The 14,944-nt window shown below is 43.7% G+C and overlaps 1 protein-coding gene across 7 annotated transcripts in view; it reads left to right on the top strand.

Annotated features, from left to right (window-relative positions):
- The window catches only part of TNC (tenascin C), a 92,373-nt gene that overhangs the window by 55,624 nt on the left and 21,805 nt on the right, over positions 1-14,944 (top strand). The window contains exons 11-13 of one of the 7 annotated variants that reach the window (XM_073314112.1): positions 2,066-2,338; positions 5,137-5,406; positions 14,157-14,429. The exons of 2 other annotated variants lie outside the window; for them this stretch is intronic. In XM_073314112.1, the coding sequence (XP_073170213.1) occupies positions 2,066-2,338; positions 5,137-5,406; positions 14,157-14,429 (816 nt within the window). Of the gene's footprint in view, positions 1-2,065; positions 2,339-5,133; positions 5,407-14,156; positions 14,430-14,944 lie in introns of all 7 variants that reach the window. 4 more of the 7 variants (XM_073314111.1, XM_073314115.1, XM_073314114.1 and 1 more) reach the window with 4 other exon arrangements.

The following is a 14,944-nucleotide window of genomic DNA, read 5'->3' as shown; positions in this document are numbered from 1 at the left end:
CCTAAGAAACATCATCTCTTCATCTCACTCCCCATGTTGTTGTCATCTCTGTTGTCATGTATGGTCAAGGCTTTACTGGTGAGGCTGGCCGAGCTCCCCAGCAATTGGAATTGGTGCATTGCATGATTTGTGTATGAGAACAGGAAAGCATGATGGGAGTTGGATGCATTTCCAGATCAGACATGCATGTCCCTGAACAGGAAACTGAAAGGAAAAGTGTTTTTGTGAGCCTGCGTCTTGGAAGAGAATGGAAATTGAATTTTATGTCCAGGGAAATCTGAATGGCTTTTAAGTTGTTATGGCATTTGCAAAATAGATAATGTTTTTCCTTGAAAGACTTCGCTGTGACTTGACTTCTTTTTTTGGGGGGAGGGGGGTGTATTTTGATTTTAAATTAATGTCTTATTTTATCTCTACTGCCATCAAATGATCACTGATTTCTTTTCCAGCCTGCATTCTCCCTTTTGCATTATATCATAACGAGTGTCTGATCCCTATTTTTGTTAAAACAGCTCATGCAAAGTTCTTGAGCAGCACTGATTTGAAAAGTTACTCTGTACAGTGTCATCTCTTGAGGGTCAAAGGGAGATGGGAGGCAGCTAGTTGGTGCTTCAGTGGACCTGAGTGATACCACTTTCCTATACAGAGATATAGGGCCTGAGTATTCAGAAATCCAGTTAAGTCAATGGGAGCTCCCATTGATGGCTCAGCATTTCTGAAAATTAGGCCCATACTGTATGCATTAGGGCATGCAATACATGCAAGCACACATACACTATGTGCAACCCTTACTTTACATGATAAGCAACTACACAAGTAATCTCATTGGGCCTGGTTCTCATTTACACTAAGGCCCCTTTACACCAACCTGCCTTAAAATGGGTGCACACCTTTAAAGCACCTTACATCAATGTGGCTTAAAGGAACCTTGAGTATAACTGAAAATCAGGTCCTAGTGGAACATCTCTCACGAGTAAGTGCTCAGCAACGTGTGTAAGGGTTGCACAATCAGGCCCTGTCATCATTATTAGGGCTGCTCTACCTTGATTTCAGCCATTGCAAATAAGAGAGAAGAGAGCTATGGAATGAGCCCAGTCCGAAAGTTAGCCACAGATTAAAAGAGGAGATTCCCCATGCATAACCAACAGATAAGAAGATGCTATTTTCCAGCGTGACTTTGAAAAACGTAATGTCTGTCACTTGTCTTCCCTCACCACAGGAGGGCTTTCTATAGCATGTCACTGAGATTCTTCTTTTGAAATAATAAGCTTGTCTTTTTAAAGAAGTTATTGTTATCTGCCCTCATTAAACTTGTGTTAACCACAATTAGGGCAAATCTCTAAAGATGGGCATGTACGGGCAAAGAAACCACTATTCATTCTTTGTCATTTTGAATTAGGAATTGATTATTTGAAAACAAACGAAACCAACCTTGCTTCAAGTGGACCCCATTAAAAACATAAACTTCACAGCCCTGGTACTTACAGGAACTTCTGTATCTGTCTAACCTTGGAACAGGAAATACAGCAGTATCACAATCACTTTAGAGTAGCAAACATTGAATTGTTAATGGCAGCTGTAAGATGGTTCTAGAAATACTGACTTGCCTCACAAGGAGGTTTAATTAATGTTTGTAAAATGCTCTAAGCTCCAAAGCTGCTTCCTACATGAAATATTATAGTATTAAAATGATTATTTATTATTGTTGCTCTCTGCTTATTGTACAGCTCTGCATTGCCAAGTCTCAAGGAAGCTTTCCACTGAGTTATCAAGGGCAGAGATAAATCTAGAAAAAAGAAAAGGAGGACTTGTGGCACCTTAGAGACTAAGAAATTTATTTGAGCATGAGCTTTCGTGAGCTACTGCTCACTTCATGGGATACAGACTAATACGGCTGCTACTCTGAAACCTGTCATCAATCTAGAAGTGTGTGATATAGTGCATCTATAGGAACACTAATTATAACTGAAATTCATTAGCGTGGAAAGTCATCAGGCAGCACCCCAATTATTTGTTACTTTAATCTGTAATTTGAGTAACTAATTGACTCTCTGTCCATATTCAGAGGAGGAACCTGAGCTCGGAAAGTTTACAGTATCGAAGGTTAGCTGGGATGGTTTCCAACTCAACTGGACAGCCGCAGAAGGGGCCTATGAGACTTTTGTCATTCAGGTGCAGGAGCCTAACAATCCAGAAGAAGCTCAGAATCTCACAGTCCCAGGCAGCCTACGCTTTGTGAATGTTACTGGCCTCAAGGCTAACATGCCCTACACTGTCACACTTTATGGTGTGATTCAGGGCTACAGGACCAAACCCCTTTCTGTTAACACCACAACAGGTACCCTTTCTAATTTATTCATCGGTTTCCATGCTACTTCTTTCTTTGCAGAGAGGCATATAGGCCAGCGCTATTGCAGTGTCCAGTGAGAGCTTGGATGTCTGCACTCTTTTGCATGACCACCCTTAATCCTCAAGGCTTATCAAAGCTTGGCTGAACATATCATGCCTGGAAATGTCTCGTGATGATCAGATTTTCTAATGAGAGTCTCAGGGCCACCATGCTGTCATTTGCTTTCAGGAGCTCCCATTTGTCCTTAGAACAACTTATTTTTGCTTATTTTACTCACTTCTCTGGTTGGAACTAATTGCAAGACCCAAATGTCCATTGCACATGATCAGAAAGAGCAGACGTTGTCCTGTGAAACCTGTGAAAACCTGACTTTATAGCCCAGATATTCAAGGCCATGAGCACTTGTGTTTCTTGGATTCCAAAAGTTATGTTCAAAACAAAGCACAAAAAACAATATGGAATTACTGCTAATAGGTGATCTCATCTATTGGGCTGTTAATCAGTATGAATCTGTTACTGCTCTCACAATGTGTAAATCAGGAGTAACTCCACTAAAGTCAACAGAATTACACCGGTGTAAAGCTGGTGTAGCTGAGAGAAGACTCAGGTCCTACACAACCAAAAATTGCGTAAAATTATCAATAATAATGAAAGTAATTTGTATGACTCATCTCTACACCTTTCATTGATATGCATTCACCTTTCACTGATGTAAATATGGTATCTGGGTTGATGAAAAGTAGAGATGGGCACTAGTCTCCACATTCATAACCAGATCTTGCATCCCTCAAAGATGTTCCATGGTTTTGGTTCAGGCCTATCTCTCATAAATAAAAAATAACACTGTTTTAATGATCTACAAAACTCTAAATAATTAACCCTCAGATATAGAGAACCTAGACCATGTGTTCCATCTGCCCAGTCAGATATTTGATTTTCTTTCCCTTCCAATTTGGATTTTGTCCCTCATCTTCACCTTGCAGATTTTTTTTTATTTGCACTACCTGTTCTGTACTTGCAATGGATTGCAGCCACTCTCATTTGTCTATGCCTTAGGAGTATATCTCCTGCAACCCAGTGCACTTCTACTGTAACAAGTCAAACATATCCTTCCTTGGATTGTTCCATGCCACTGCCACTTTTAGATACTCAGAAAGACTATAATTAATGGGGCTTTCTATATCTCATTTACTCAGTGACAATGGCTGGGACACAGTGGCTCTTCCTTCAGATGCACTAACAATCTGTTTCAGGCAGTATTCACAGGACCCTTCCTTAAAGTCCTTTGTAACCTGCTGCAACTTCTCTCTAGCTTGGAGGATGGCTCAGACTTACTCTTGTTTGCTCTCTCAGAGCACATTTTATCCAGCAGCTAGAAGGAACTAGGAAAATTTATAACTGAATTACAGAAATGAGGATGTACTGTTTGCTTTTTGCTGTGGTGCGTTACGTGGCTTGGCTTGGCTAGAGTGGTTTTTATGACATGAATTGCTTGCTTTGCACTATATACTGCCATTGACTTTTCACTAAAAGCTTCCATTAGGAGTTCTGAGTATGGGTTGATATCGGATTATAGTCTAGTCACAGTGGACATAAATCTCCTTGAGGTGGAGAAAGTAATCTTTAGGGGGTTAAAAAGAAAACAGACCCCAACTCAAGCCTGGACAGCTACACTGCTATTTTTAGCACTGTAGAGCAAACCCAAATCTGTAGACTTGGGCTCTGAGACTCGCTGCCACGGATTTCTGCTTGCCATGTAGACATACCAACAGTGTCCTGCCGAAGTGTGGCTTAGCCATTGCTCAGTCTCTGTTAGTTTATTGGAAACAGCAGATGACACCCTACTGGGGTTTTCCCTTCTATTTCAGTCACACTCACCACTTGGCTTTTCAAGACTTTTCTTTCCAGGGGATTTTCCATTGTCAGAATGTTTCATGCCTTTTGGAGGCCTGTCAGGGATGTCTGCAGAAGGGAAGGAAGCCCCAGGGAGCTACCACAGCTTTGTACTTTGGGTCAAGCTCTAGGACTAGATGCCAACTTTTGTGTGTTTTAATCGGGAAGGGAGAGAGGAACAGCTCAAATGAAACTCGTCCCTTTTTCCTTGACTAAGCCATGGATCTAGTTTCAGCGAATTTGAATCAGTGAAGTGTATTCTCCAGGTCTTTAAGGCCCTTGGTGTGTTCTTACACATCTGCTTTCATGCTCAGACCTCAACGGGTACATCGACACTGCAGCTGGGAATGTGATTCCCAGTATTGGTAAACAGACATGTACTAGCTTGGTGTGAGGTAGCACACTAAAAATAGCAGAGTGGCAGGGGGTAGCATAGGTGAAGGCTTGGGCTAGCCATCCAAGTAGGTACCCAGAGGGTCCAGGTGGATTGGTATTCAGGTGGCTAGCCTGGACAGCTGCCGATGCTACCCCGGCTACACTGCTATTTTTAGCACACTAGATTGAGTAGAGGTAGTGTGTGTCTGTCTACCTGCGCTGGGGAGCATGGTCCCAGCTGCAGTGAAGACATACGCAAGGATGCTTGGCTGCGCTCAGAAGCATGGACAACCATTGCAGTCTTACAGCTTTCATTTATGCAGCACTGTTAGACGCTTTCTCTTTTTGACATTCTTTCCCTTAGCTCATGTCCGCTTGCAGCAACCTGTTATTCGAACCCTCCATTCCTCTTTTCAACGTAGAACAGTGGTAGCTGTAGATGCAAGCACAGCATTTCTGAACATATGGCTTCAGAGGGGGCATCTAATTCTCACTCCTTTTGTTTTCCTCTTCAGCAGCAGAACCTGAAGTTGGTGAACTAACGGTTTCCAGCATTACCCCCGAAAGCTTCAACCTTTCCTGGACAGCCACGGATGAGGCCTTCAAGACCTTTACCATTGAAATTATTGATTCTAGCAGGTTACAGGAGCCCATGGAGTACAACATTTCAGGCAACTTAAGGACTGCTCATATCTCAGGGCTTTCCCCCAAAACTGATTTTATTGTCTACCTCTCTGGGAGCACGCGTGGTTTCCGCACAAAGGCAATAAGTGTTGCAGCTACTACAGGTATATAAACCTACCTCGCATACTCACTCCGCTTTCTCCGAACTCTTCTTTACAGGACCTTACCTTTCCCTCACCCTTACCTTCCCCAGCCAACCCCCCCGGTACCAAATCCTTTACCTCCCCCTACAACGCCTTCTGATGAAGAGCTGCAGGCGTTATTTTAACCTGTACAATTATGTTTAACCCGCCTGTCCAGTGCAGGGAAAGGACATCACGGCGATGAGGGATGTTCTTATTCACAACAGAAATAATCAGCTTTCTTTCCTCTCGGCTCCATCCAAGCAGGGGCAGCTTCTGGTAGAGAACCCCAACAAGTTTGCTTAGGGGCTGAGCATGGAGCCAACACTTCTCTAGGCACACCTCAGTGTGGCAACATGTGTTCGTACCTGTTACGTTGCATTTAGGGGGGTTATTTCTCTTGAATAGGCAGATGTATAGGCAAAGCTTTTTCTTCTTTTTGAATGGGGTGTGGGTGAAACTGACTCCACAGCAGAGGAATTATATAAGGCCGATGCCCTATTTTAATCCCATTTAAGATTTAATCCCATTTAAGACCTCAGATTAGGTTTTACATGGGACTGAAGTGGTTCACGGCCCTGGGCTGGCTGGCTGCACTGGTATGGATTTTACTCTAAGCACCTAGAACAGCCTGAAGTTTCACATCTGGATCTCTGTAGCACAGCCATTCCAAGGAAAGAAGGAATCCTATTGTTGTATGTACGCAAAATTGAATTAGAAGTAGAAAACCAGCAAATTACAAAAGTAGATGGATTACTCAAGGGAGGGTTCTGTATCACATGCAGTAATCTTTTATTACCCATAGTGACTCCATTCATATGACCTCATATGCAAATGGTTCTCTGCTAGGGTGACCAGAGCGCAAGTGTGAAAAAGCAGGATGGGGGTGGGGGGCAATAGACACCTATATAAGAAAAAGCCCCCAAAATCGTGACTGTCCCTGTAAAATCGGGACCACTGGTCACAAAGTTATCTCAAAACAAGGTGCCTACATTAATTTGGTGAGAGATTATACAAGTAATGCAGGTTATATCTCCTCACAGATTGCAAGGACTAGACCGTGCTTTATCTTAAAATCCGTATAAGTAGGAGGAATTGTAACAAGGGGATGCTGCTGCTGACATGATTGACAGAGAGTTCTATGGAACTTTAGGATGCCAGTCGCAGTTCAGCGTAATATGAAGTATCTGTGATCAAGTCAATAGCAGATACATTTGTAGGTGGGGAGTGGTATCCTGGCAGAGGGATGAATTAGGGTTTCTCAGCCTGGGGATCAAGACCCCCAGCAGGATTGCAAACAGGTGTCAGTGAGTCAAAATCATGCTGCCCATCTCATTCTGCTAAATGGGAGGGGGATCCTGGTGAGCTTTTGGCTAAGATGAGAGGGGTCATGGTGCAGAAAATGTGATTAAATAGGTCTTTTCCATTTCTGACATTGATTTTATTTGATTTTATTTTTGGTTCTAATAATTCCGACACATTTCCATTTGTTTTTCTTCCTCTAGTAGACGAACCTCTCCTTAGCAAACTAACTGTCTCAAACGCTACCTCAGACAGTGTGTCCCTCACATGGGAAGCTCAGGATGCTGCCTTTGATCGCTTTGTTTTAGAAGTTATAAACTCTGACTTGCCTTTGGATTCCCTGGTGTACACAGTGCCAGGGGCCTCACGGAGTTTTGTAATCACCAACCTAAGAGCCACCACTAATTACACTGTCCAACTGCATGGTCTAGTTGATGGCCAAGGTGCTCAGACTTTGACAGCACTGGTTACCACAGGTATTTCACCTTCCAGATTTACTTTTTCTATTCTTTCTTTTCTTATCCACCAAACTGCTTTAGAACGTGGCTCCAAAGAGACCTCACTTTTCCTCATCTAGATGGCCCTTGTTAGTAAATTACAGGAAGGGTCACTATGGGGACAGGTTGGAATAAGCTGAATCCGAGACTGCTTTGAAAGAAGCGGATCTGGGACCCTGGAAATGGCTGAAAAGTGTCCCCAGAATTAAGGAAGCACAATGCTAAACCTTTGGTTTATTTATATATACACTTATCTGCAAACTCTCTGTATATATAACTAAATTGCTCCAGATGATTCTCTGGAACATCTTTGCATTTGACTTTGAACACTCTTTGTGTTCATTCCACACCCTCTCTCTTCATTTGCCTGTGATCTTTCTTATCACGGGAACGGGCACTGTGTCTGTGTCATACCAGAAAGGCAACTGCATGCCATTTTGGTTCTTTGTTTGTAAAAGTCAAATGTCTCTCATGGCATTTGTATCTTTTACTGGTGCTTTGGGTAGCATGTTCAATGACCAACAGGAACTGCATGATGTGGTCCAGTTATTCAGTGCTGGTACCAAGAGTTTTTTCTGCCTGGCATCTTTCCACATCCCCTCAGCAGTGAGCTGGGATTGAAAAGGAAGTCCATCCCTTCTTGATGTTCGGCCCTGTACCCTCTCACTTGCACTGTTGCCAGTGAGTCTTGTAGGGGAATGGGCACCACAGTGCCTTCCGGTGGATGCCAGAGCCTTTCCAGCACTGGTGGAGACTACAGGACGTTGGGAACTCACTAAGCCTGGCCTGGAGAGAGATTTTCAACTTGTGTTGCATGTCGTAACCTTTGAAATCTGGATGCCATGTCGTGGGCCTGCCTGAGCTCGGTGGGAATGGCATGTGAAGGAATGTGCCCGTTTCGGGTTCAGGGTGGAAAGGACTGTTCTCTACAACCTGCATGCAGGACTGACAGCACCGTGCCTGGTTTCACCACATTCTCCCTTACGTATGTTTGCATCTTGAATACTTTTTGATCTCCTCCGCCATCTCCCCAGGCACCGAGCTCACGCCATGACAACCTCATTACTGACCATGCTGGCTCTGCTGGTCACTAGATGGCAGCATGATGACAGTCCCAGCATGCATCCTTAATTGGGGTCACTGAGATGTCCCTGCTCCTGGACTAGACCAAGGCGGCAGCGTGGATTGGGAACAAACTCTTCTGGCCCATTTAATCTAAGTCTTGGGTGGGTAAATTGCGGTAACTTGCGTCAGTTCATATGTCAATTAATTATAGGTCTCTCTCTGTTCTTTAATTGTTCTGTTGTTATGATTACGTCCCCCAGAGTGAGTCACTTAACCAATAAACTCCCCCTGAATATCACTGACTCCATTTAACCAACACTTTAATGTCCCCAAAACATTTTAACACATGGGGTTTAAATAGACTCCTCATTGTTGAATTATGTGAAAGCTGGATGGATTTGGCTCCAATTTCCAAAGTTATTCCTTTGAGGATGAGAATGAAATTTATCCCAAAAGGGAATATTTTTCCCTAAGAAGAATTTTTCCCTAAGACTCCCCTAAAGTCCTGAAAAAGGGGGTTGCAGTGATCTTGTGTCCTCCATTCAGTGGTCCACAGTGTGACCTAGTGGATAGGGTGCTGCCACTGGCCTGCTGTATGAGCTTGGGCAAATCACTTCACTCATTTGTGCCTCAGTTTCCCCATCTGGACAGCGAAGATAATGATCCTGATCTTGTTGGTAAAGCACTTTAACCTGAAGTGTGCCATACCTTCTGTGGCCTTCTGCAAAAGTAAAGTCTTGGTTCAGATCTGTGCAGTCGTTGAGAGCCTAATTTTCAGAGGTGCTTAGCATCTGCAGTTCCCTTGAACTTCATGAGGCGTTGTGTGTGCTTAGCACCCCTGCAAATCAGGCCCACGGTTAGGCGAGACAATTGAATCTATTTACCAGTAAACAAAAAAGAGCAAGAAAAAATTAAAACTAATAAACACCTGCAAGAGGTTAAATTGAAAGCCCTTGTCAATGGCTATTTGTAATGCCCAGCTCCTTATTTCTTCAGCCATTGCTCAGCAGATGGTAAAGGCTGGCTCTGTTGCTCTATACCCTTAAATAGCCATAACTCTTTCCTGCTTCTAAGCACTGTCCTGCTCTAAGTAATGCTTTCTCTTCACCTGTGTTCCTTTTCCTTCAGAGGCCAAGCCACAGCTGGGCACGCTCACACTCACAAACGTTACCCCCGACAGCTTCAACCTCTCATGGACCGCGAGAGATGGGCCTTTTGCAAAGTTTGTTATAAATGTTAGAGATTCCTATGCAGCCCACGCGCCGCAGGAGCTTACGGTGTCAGGAGGGGCCCGCAGCGCTCGCATCTCAGGCCTGGCAGATTACACTGGCTATGATATTAACATTCAGGGCACCACCAATGCAGGGGTCCACACAGAGCCCCTCACTGCTTTTGTCATGACAGGTACCCGTTTAAAGGCTGCTGCTTTGTGTGTTTGTTTTTTGTTAAAAAAAAAAATAACATTGATTAATGTGCAGGAAAGGAGAGAAGTGTGGCGGTTGTTTCTCTGTGAAACTGAGTAATGTTGACACTTAAAGAGATCATCCATTTTTAGGGCGAGGGAGGGGAGAACAGTTTCAGGTGAATTAAGAACCCATCCAAATCTTTACTCCTAACTTCAGCTGCAATTAACCTCCCTCACCAGGCTTTGAAAAAATAAGGTTAACTTCATGGGCTCATTTATCTAACCTGAATGCCTTCTAGGCCTCATTTCAGCTCTTGGATATTTAGAGCAGCCCTGGCCTTTAAAATTCCACCTGTCCTTCTGGGTCAGTTCCACTGATTAACTCTAATCATCTGTGAGATGGGCATCTCCTTTCTGCACGACACGTGGCAATTGAAAGGGCCAGGACTTCAGACACCCTTGTGCCTATTTGAACCTCTACATGTGGCAGTAAGAGAGGACGTCAAGATTCAGCCCATTTCTGTTGCTGTTTCACTCTTTACTCAGATCAGATCTAATATAATAATCTGACACTCATGCATGAATGATCATGCTGCCTGCAGTCCATTTATACTCCTTGAAGACTAAGCATTCCTTGCACATCATATCACAGTAACAGAGGCTGTCACTACAGCTTCTCTCCGTTCTTTGTATACTTTGCCTCGACCAAACAGCCGTCCTGCATGCGCTTGCATCCAGAAGCTCATGTCTCATTAGCTTTCCTTTTCCTCCTCACTCAAGTAATACACAGAGGTAACACCATCTGCAAAGGCACTATGCCAGGGTAGCCTCCCTTACATAAGGCAGTCTGCGCAAGCGCTTCACTGAAGTCCCAAGGATGCTGACTGACCTCCCTCCCTGATGGTAGCGCGTTACAAATGAACCAGCGTTTGCCTTCTCCAGTCCTGTTCTTTGCTTCTCCAAAGTACAGATGCTTCCCTATAGCAAATGTGGCATTGCTATATTTGAAGGCAAGTTTCTCAGATCTCGGTAAGCATGCTATGCTTCCTGCAAGCAAACAAATTCTTGTCTGCCTGTAGTTCATGTAAACCTGTTTCTAGAAAATAATTTCAATGTTTCAGGTCCTTTATTTATTTATCAAGGCTCCAGCAAAGTAAACCCATGAGGGGTTGGATCCAGTATATCTTGGGGATGCTCAGTAGGAGATTAGTGTAATTCCCTTAAACCACTCTGTCATGCTGTCTGCATCATGACCATGAATGCCAGAGTGTCAAGAAGCAGGGCAGAGACCCCGAACTGCTTGTATGTTCTACGCTTAGATTTCACTGAACTCCTAACTACAGTAACAGTCTTACCATGGAGTCACAGACAGTCCCCTTGGGCATTCCAGTCTATTTTGCCACACAGGCAAGCTGGACTGGGTGATAGTTGGTTGCTATACACCTTAGATCACAAAATATTCACGTTACTCCCATTCCCAAAGGACCAGTCACTTATCCAAGGTCAATTTGTACCTTAGATCTAACACCAAAGACAACACTTGTAGCCAATCCTATAGTCAGCTATCTAAGGATTTATTAACTAAGAAAAGAAATGAAAGAGTTATTACAAGGTTAAAGCAAAAAGAAAAGGAGGACTTGTGGCACCTTAGAGACTAAAATTTATTTGAGCATAAGCTTTCGTGAGCTACAGCTCACTTCATCGGATACATGAAGTGAGCTGTGGCTCACGAAAGCTTATGCTCAAATAAATTTTAGTCTCTAAGGTGCCACAAGTCCTCCTTTTCTTTTTGCAGATACAGACTAACACGGCTGCTACTCTGAAACCTGTCATTATGCAAGGTTAAAGCAGGCAAACGTGCACACAAATGAGTTACAGTCTATGGTTTCAGAAGGTGACACAGTTGTAGTAATCTGTCAGCTCTGAATATCTTTTAGGACTAACCCAGTTTGACCCTGGGGACCTCTGCTTCTCTTTTGTGTCCTGTGAGAGTCCAAACAACAAAAGAGATGAAATTTTTTCTTGTCAGCTATTTTTAGTTCCTTCTTCCAGAATGGAACTAGCCCTTTTGCAGGTAGCCTCTTTATGGGTGTAGGGGAGTAATTAGCAAAGTCTTTGTATTGTGATGTCCTACGATGGCCCATTTAGTTTTGATAGAATCATAGAATATCAGGGTTGGAAGGGACCTCAGGAATGTCATCTAGTCCAACCCCCTGCTCAAAGCAGGACCAATCCCCAACTAAATCATCCCATTTAGGCCTTTTTGATGGACAGGAAATGAACCCTCCTGGTTGGGTTCACAGTTTCAGAGCAAACATTTTTTACAGTTACACAGCAAAAACTTAAATATTAACTTATATCATGTGATAAAGAAATTCTAAGTGAGATTAGTGCATGCAGCAACTTACAAGCATTTCATAAAGTCTAAACACATTGTTATCATTCCAGTACCCATCTAAACCATATTAACGCACAGGTAAAACAGACTAGTTTCCAGCATTGAATTTGTCAGTGCTCGGCTGAAGCCTAAAGCCTTGCTAAGAGCTGGCACCTGATCTGCCCACGTCATGCACTCCACATGCATCAAATTCTAACAAAGCCTTTGGTACATTGCTATGCAGCCATCAAAGCTCGAGGACTTATACATTATTTTAAATGGCTTAATACTATGGATGGGAGAATGAGGGAAACAATGTCTCAGTTCCTACAAGAAGGCCACGGGGCGCCCCAAAGTTGGTTCTCGGGTCCTTCCCTTAATAATAGTAAGAAATACTTCACTGTTCATGCCTAGTTTTTGAAGAGCCATGTGGCTTTTGTGTAGAGATTGGCTCAAGCCTAGAAGTTCTGATTCTGATCAAAACCCCGAATTTTCCCAAAGTTTGGAAGTTGGGGGTCCGTATCTGAGCTCCTGGATCAGACTAAGGCTATGTCTACAGTTGGAGCTAGGGATGTGGTTCCCAGTTAATACAGACATACTTGCTCTCACTCTCATCAAGTCAGCACGCTAGAAATAGTAGTGTAGCCATGATAGCATGGGTAGCAGCGAGCAGCAGTATGGCCTGGCCACCTCTAGTTCCTGCCTGTGGGCTACAGGTAGGTTTGTACTCGGAGGAAAGCCTGCACCACCATTTGCTGCTACTCGCATTACCACGCCCGCGTTACCACAGCCACGGTACTATTTTTAGCGTGCTTGCTCGGTGCAAAATCGCACAAGTATGTCTGTGCGAGCTGGGAATCGCACTCCGACCTCCAAGCGTAGACATGGCCTACGCTGTAGAATTCAGCTCAAAAACTTTCTCAGATGCCTGAGTTGCGTGTTTCAGATCCATGCTTCTGGTTTGGGTCCATCTCTACTGTTCAATGCTCTTTCTGTAGTCACACATACTGAAATGCAGGCGGGGTTATTTTGTGGGGGGTGGGAAGGAAGGAAGGAAAGAAGGAAGTCAAGGACCAAATCCACTCAACTCTTACTAGGGATAAACTTCCACTGTAGTAAGTGATCATGTTGAGGAAGGATTGCAAGATTCCATGAGTGGGCCATATGGGAGAGCAAAGCCAGATTTTTAAAAAGCTTAGGATTGGATTGCCAAGGGCTGGGCACCCACAATCCGGGCTAGACCTGTGACACCTAGGACCAGATATTCAGATGAGCTCAACAGATTGGGCTCTTTTAATAGCCTGGCCACTTAATTTTAGTGCCGAAATGGAAACTGACCTTTTTTGAACCCATGGCCCTATGCCTCTGAACTTAAACTAGTGCCCTTTTGGTCTGAAAACTACCGGAATAAGCATTCTGTATTGGAATCTCTTTAAGTTGTCAACATATCAGTTAAAGGGGAGAGAGGGGAGGAACTGTTGGCTATTAAGATTTTTAGCCAGTCTGATCTTCAGCCACTACCTGCAGTCATTAGCTGTTGTTAGCACAATCTCTCCAAGTAAAAAATCCTTCAGTTGTTTAGATCTTACGTTTGCAGTGACCCATGTTGGTTTAAGCCCTGGTTCCACTGGGTCAACCATTGGAAAGAAAAGCAGGCGATACTGGTGTGAAGTTGTGAGATATGTGAAAATTGAGGCTTGTCCCTAAAGCAATGGTGATGGAGAGGGGAGGATGGAAATAGATGTGTTATTCAAAGCAGCGTAAACCTCTATTATTCACAACTGATTCTGTGTGCATGTGAAATTGAAGAAACTTGTTTAAGTATCAGGGTTGGGGATTTTCAAAGGGACCTACAGGAAGTAGGCACCCAAATCCCATTGGCATGCAGTGAGAATTGAACACCTAATTTCTTTAGGCTCCTTTGAATATCTCAGCCTTGCTGTAGTGGCCATGCATTTCCATTAAATCTTATGGTTTTTGGGGAAAACTTGTGATTGATGTTTGCTGGAAGCTGTGACACTATCTAACTTGCAATGTTTTTATGCTTCTTTTCTTTTTTGTTTTTTTGCACCTTCCCTTCTTTTAGAGTCCATGCCCCCACTGGAAAACCTAACTGTCTCTGACATTAATCCTTATGGGTTCACGGTGTCCTGGATGGCATCGGAGAATGCCTTTGACAACTTTCTAGTAATCGTGGTGGATTCTGGCAAGCTGCTGGACCCACAGGAGTTCCTCCTTACAGGAGCCCAGCGGCAACTGGAACTTAAAGGCCTTATTACTGGCATTGGCTATGAGGTTATGCTTTATGGTTTTGCCCAGGGGCACCAAACAAAGCCCCTAAGCACTGTGGCTGTTACAGGTATATTATCGTGGGCAAATTGTTCTTTTCCGTCCTCTCTTTCATGCTTCTCTTCTCACCTGGAAGATGTTGTGTGCAATCCATTTGCAAAACAAACCATGGCTTTTGCATATCCTTTTTCATCATGGCTACACATACCTCATCATGATTGAGAGGTTCACTAATGTGATCCCATTTTTACGTTTCTTGGTATTCTCTTTATGTTCTGTCTCTGTGGGGTCCAGTGGAGAAGAGTGGAACAGGGTGGAGGGGTAAATTGCTCCCTGAAAGAACCCTTAGCTGGAGAAAGGAGACCAGACGAATTCACCATGTTATAAGCCACCAGGTACCTCGATATTCTTCAATTGTCTATGCAACAAGACCATTCAGGAGAGTCATGCTGGGCTTCCCGCCCATGGACTCCTCCCCTTCATTCTCCATGCCAAATAAACAAGAGGATCATTACAACCAATAGCGTTGGGCATCTCTTAACAAAGCATTGCCCGTGTTCTCATTCTCATCGTAGCTGAGTTTTT

Source organism: Lepidochelys kempii, chromosome 16 (genome assembly GCF_965140265.1).
Source record: "Lepidochelys kempii isolate rLepKem1 chromosome 16, rLepKem1.hap2, whole genome shotgun sequence".
Taxonomy (NCBI): Eukaryota; Metazoa; Chordata; order Testudines; family Cheloniidae; genus Lepidochelys; species Lepidochelys kempii.
This window is presented reverse-complemented; position numbering and strand designations above follow the sequence as displayed.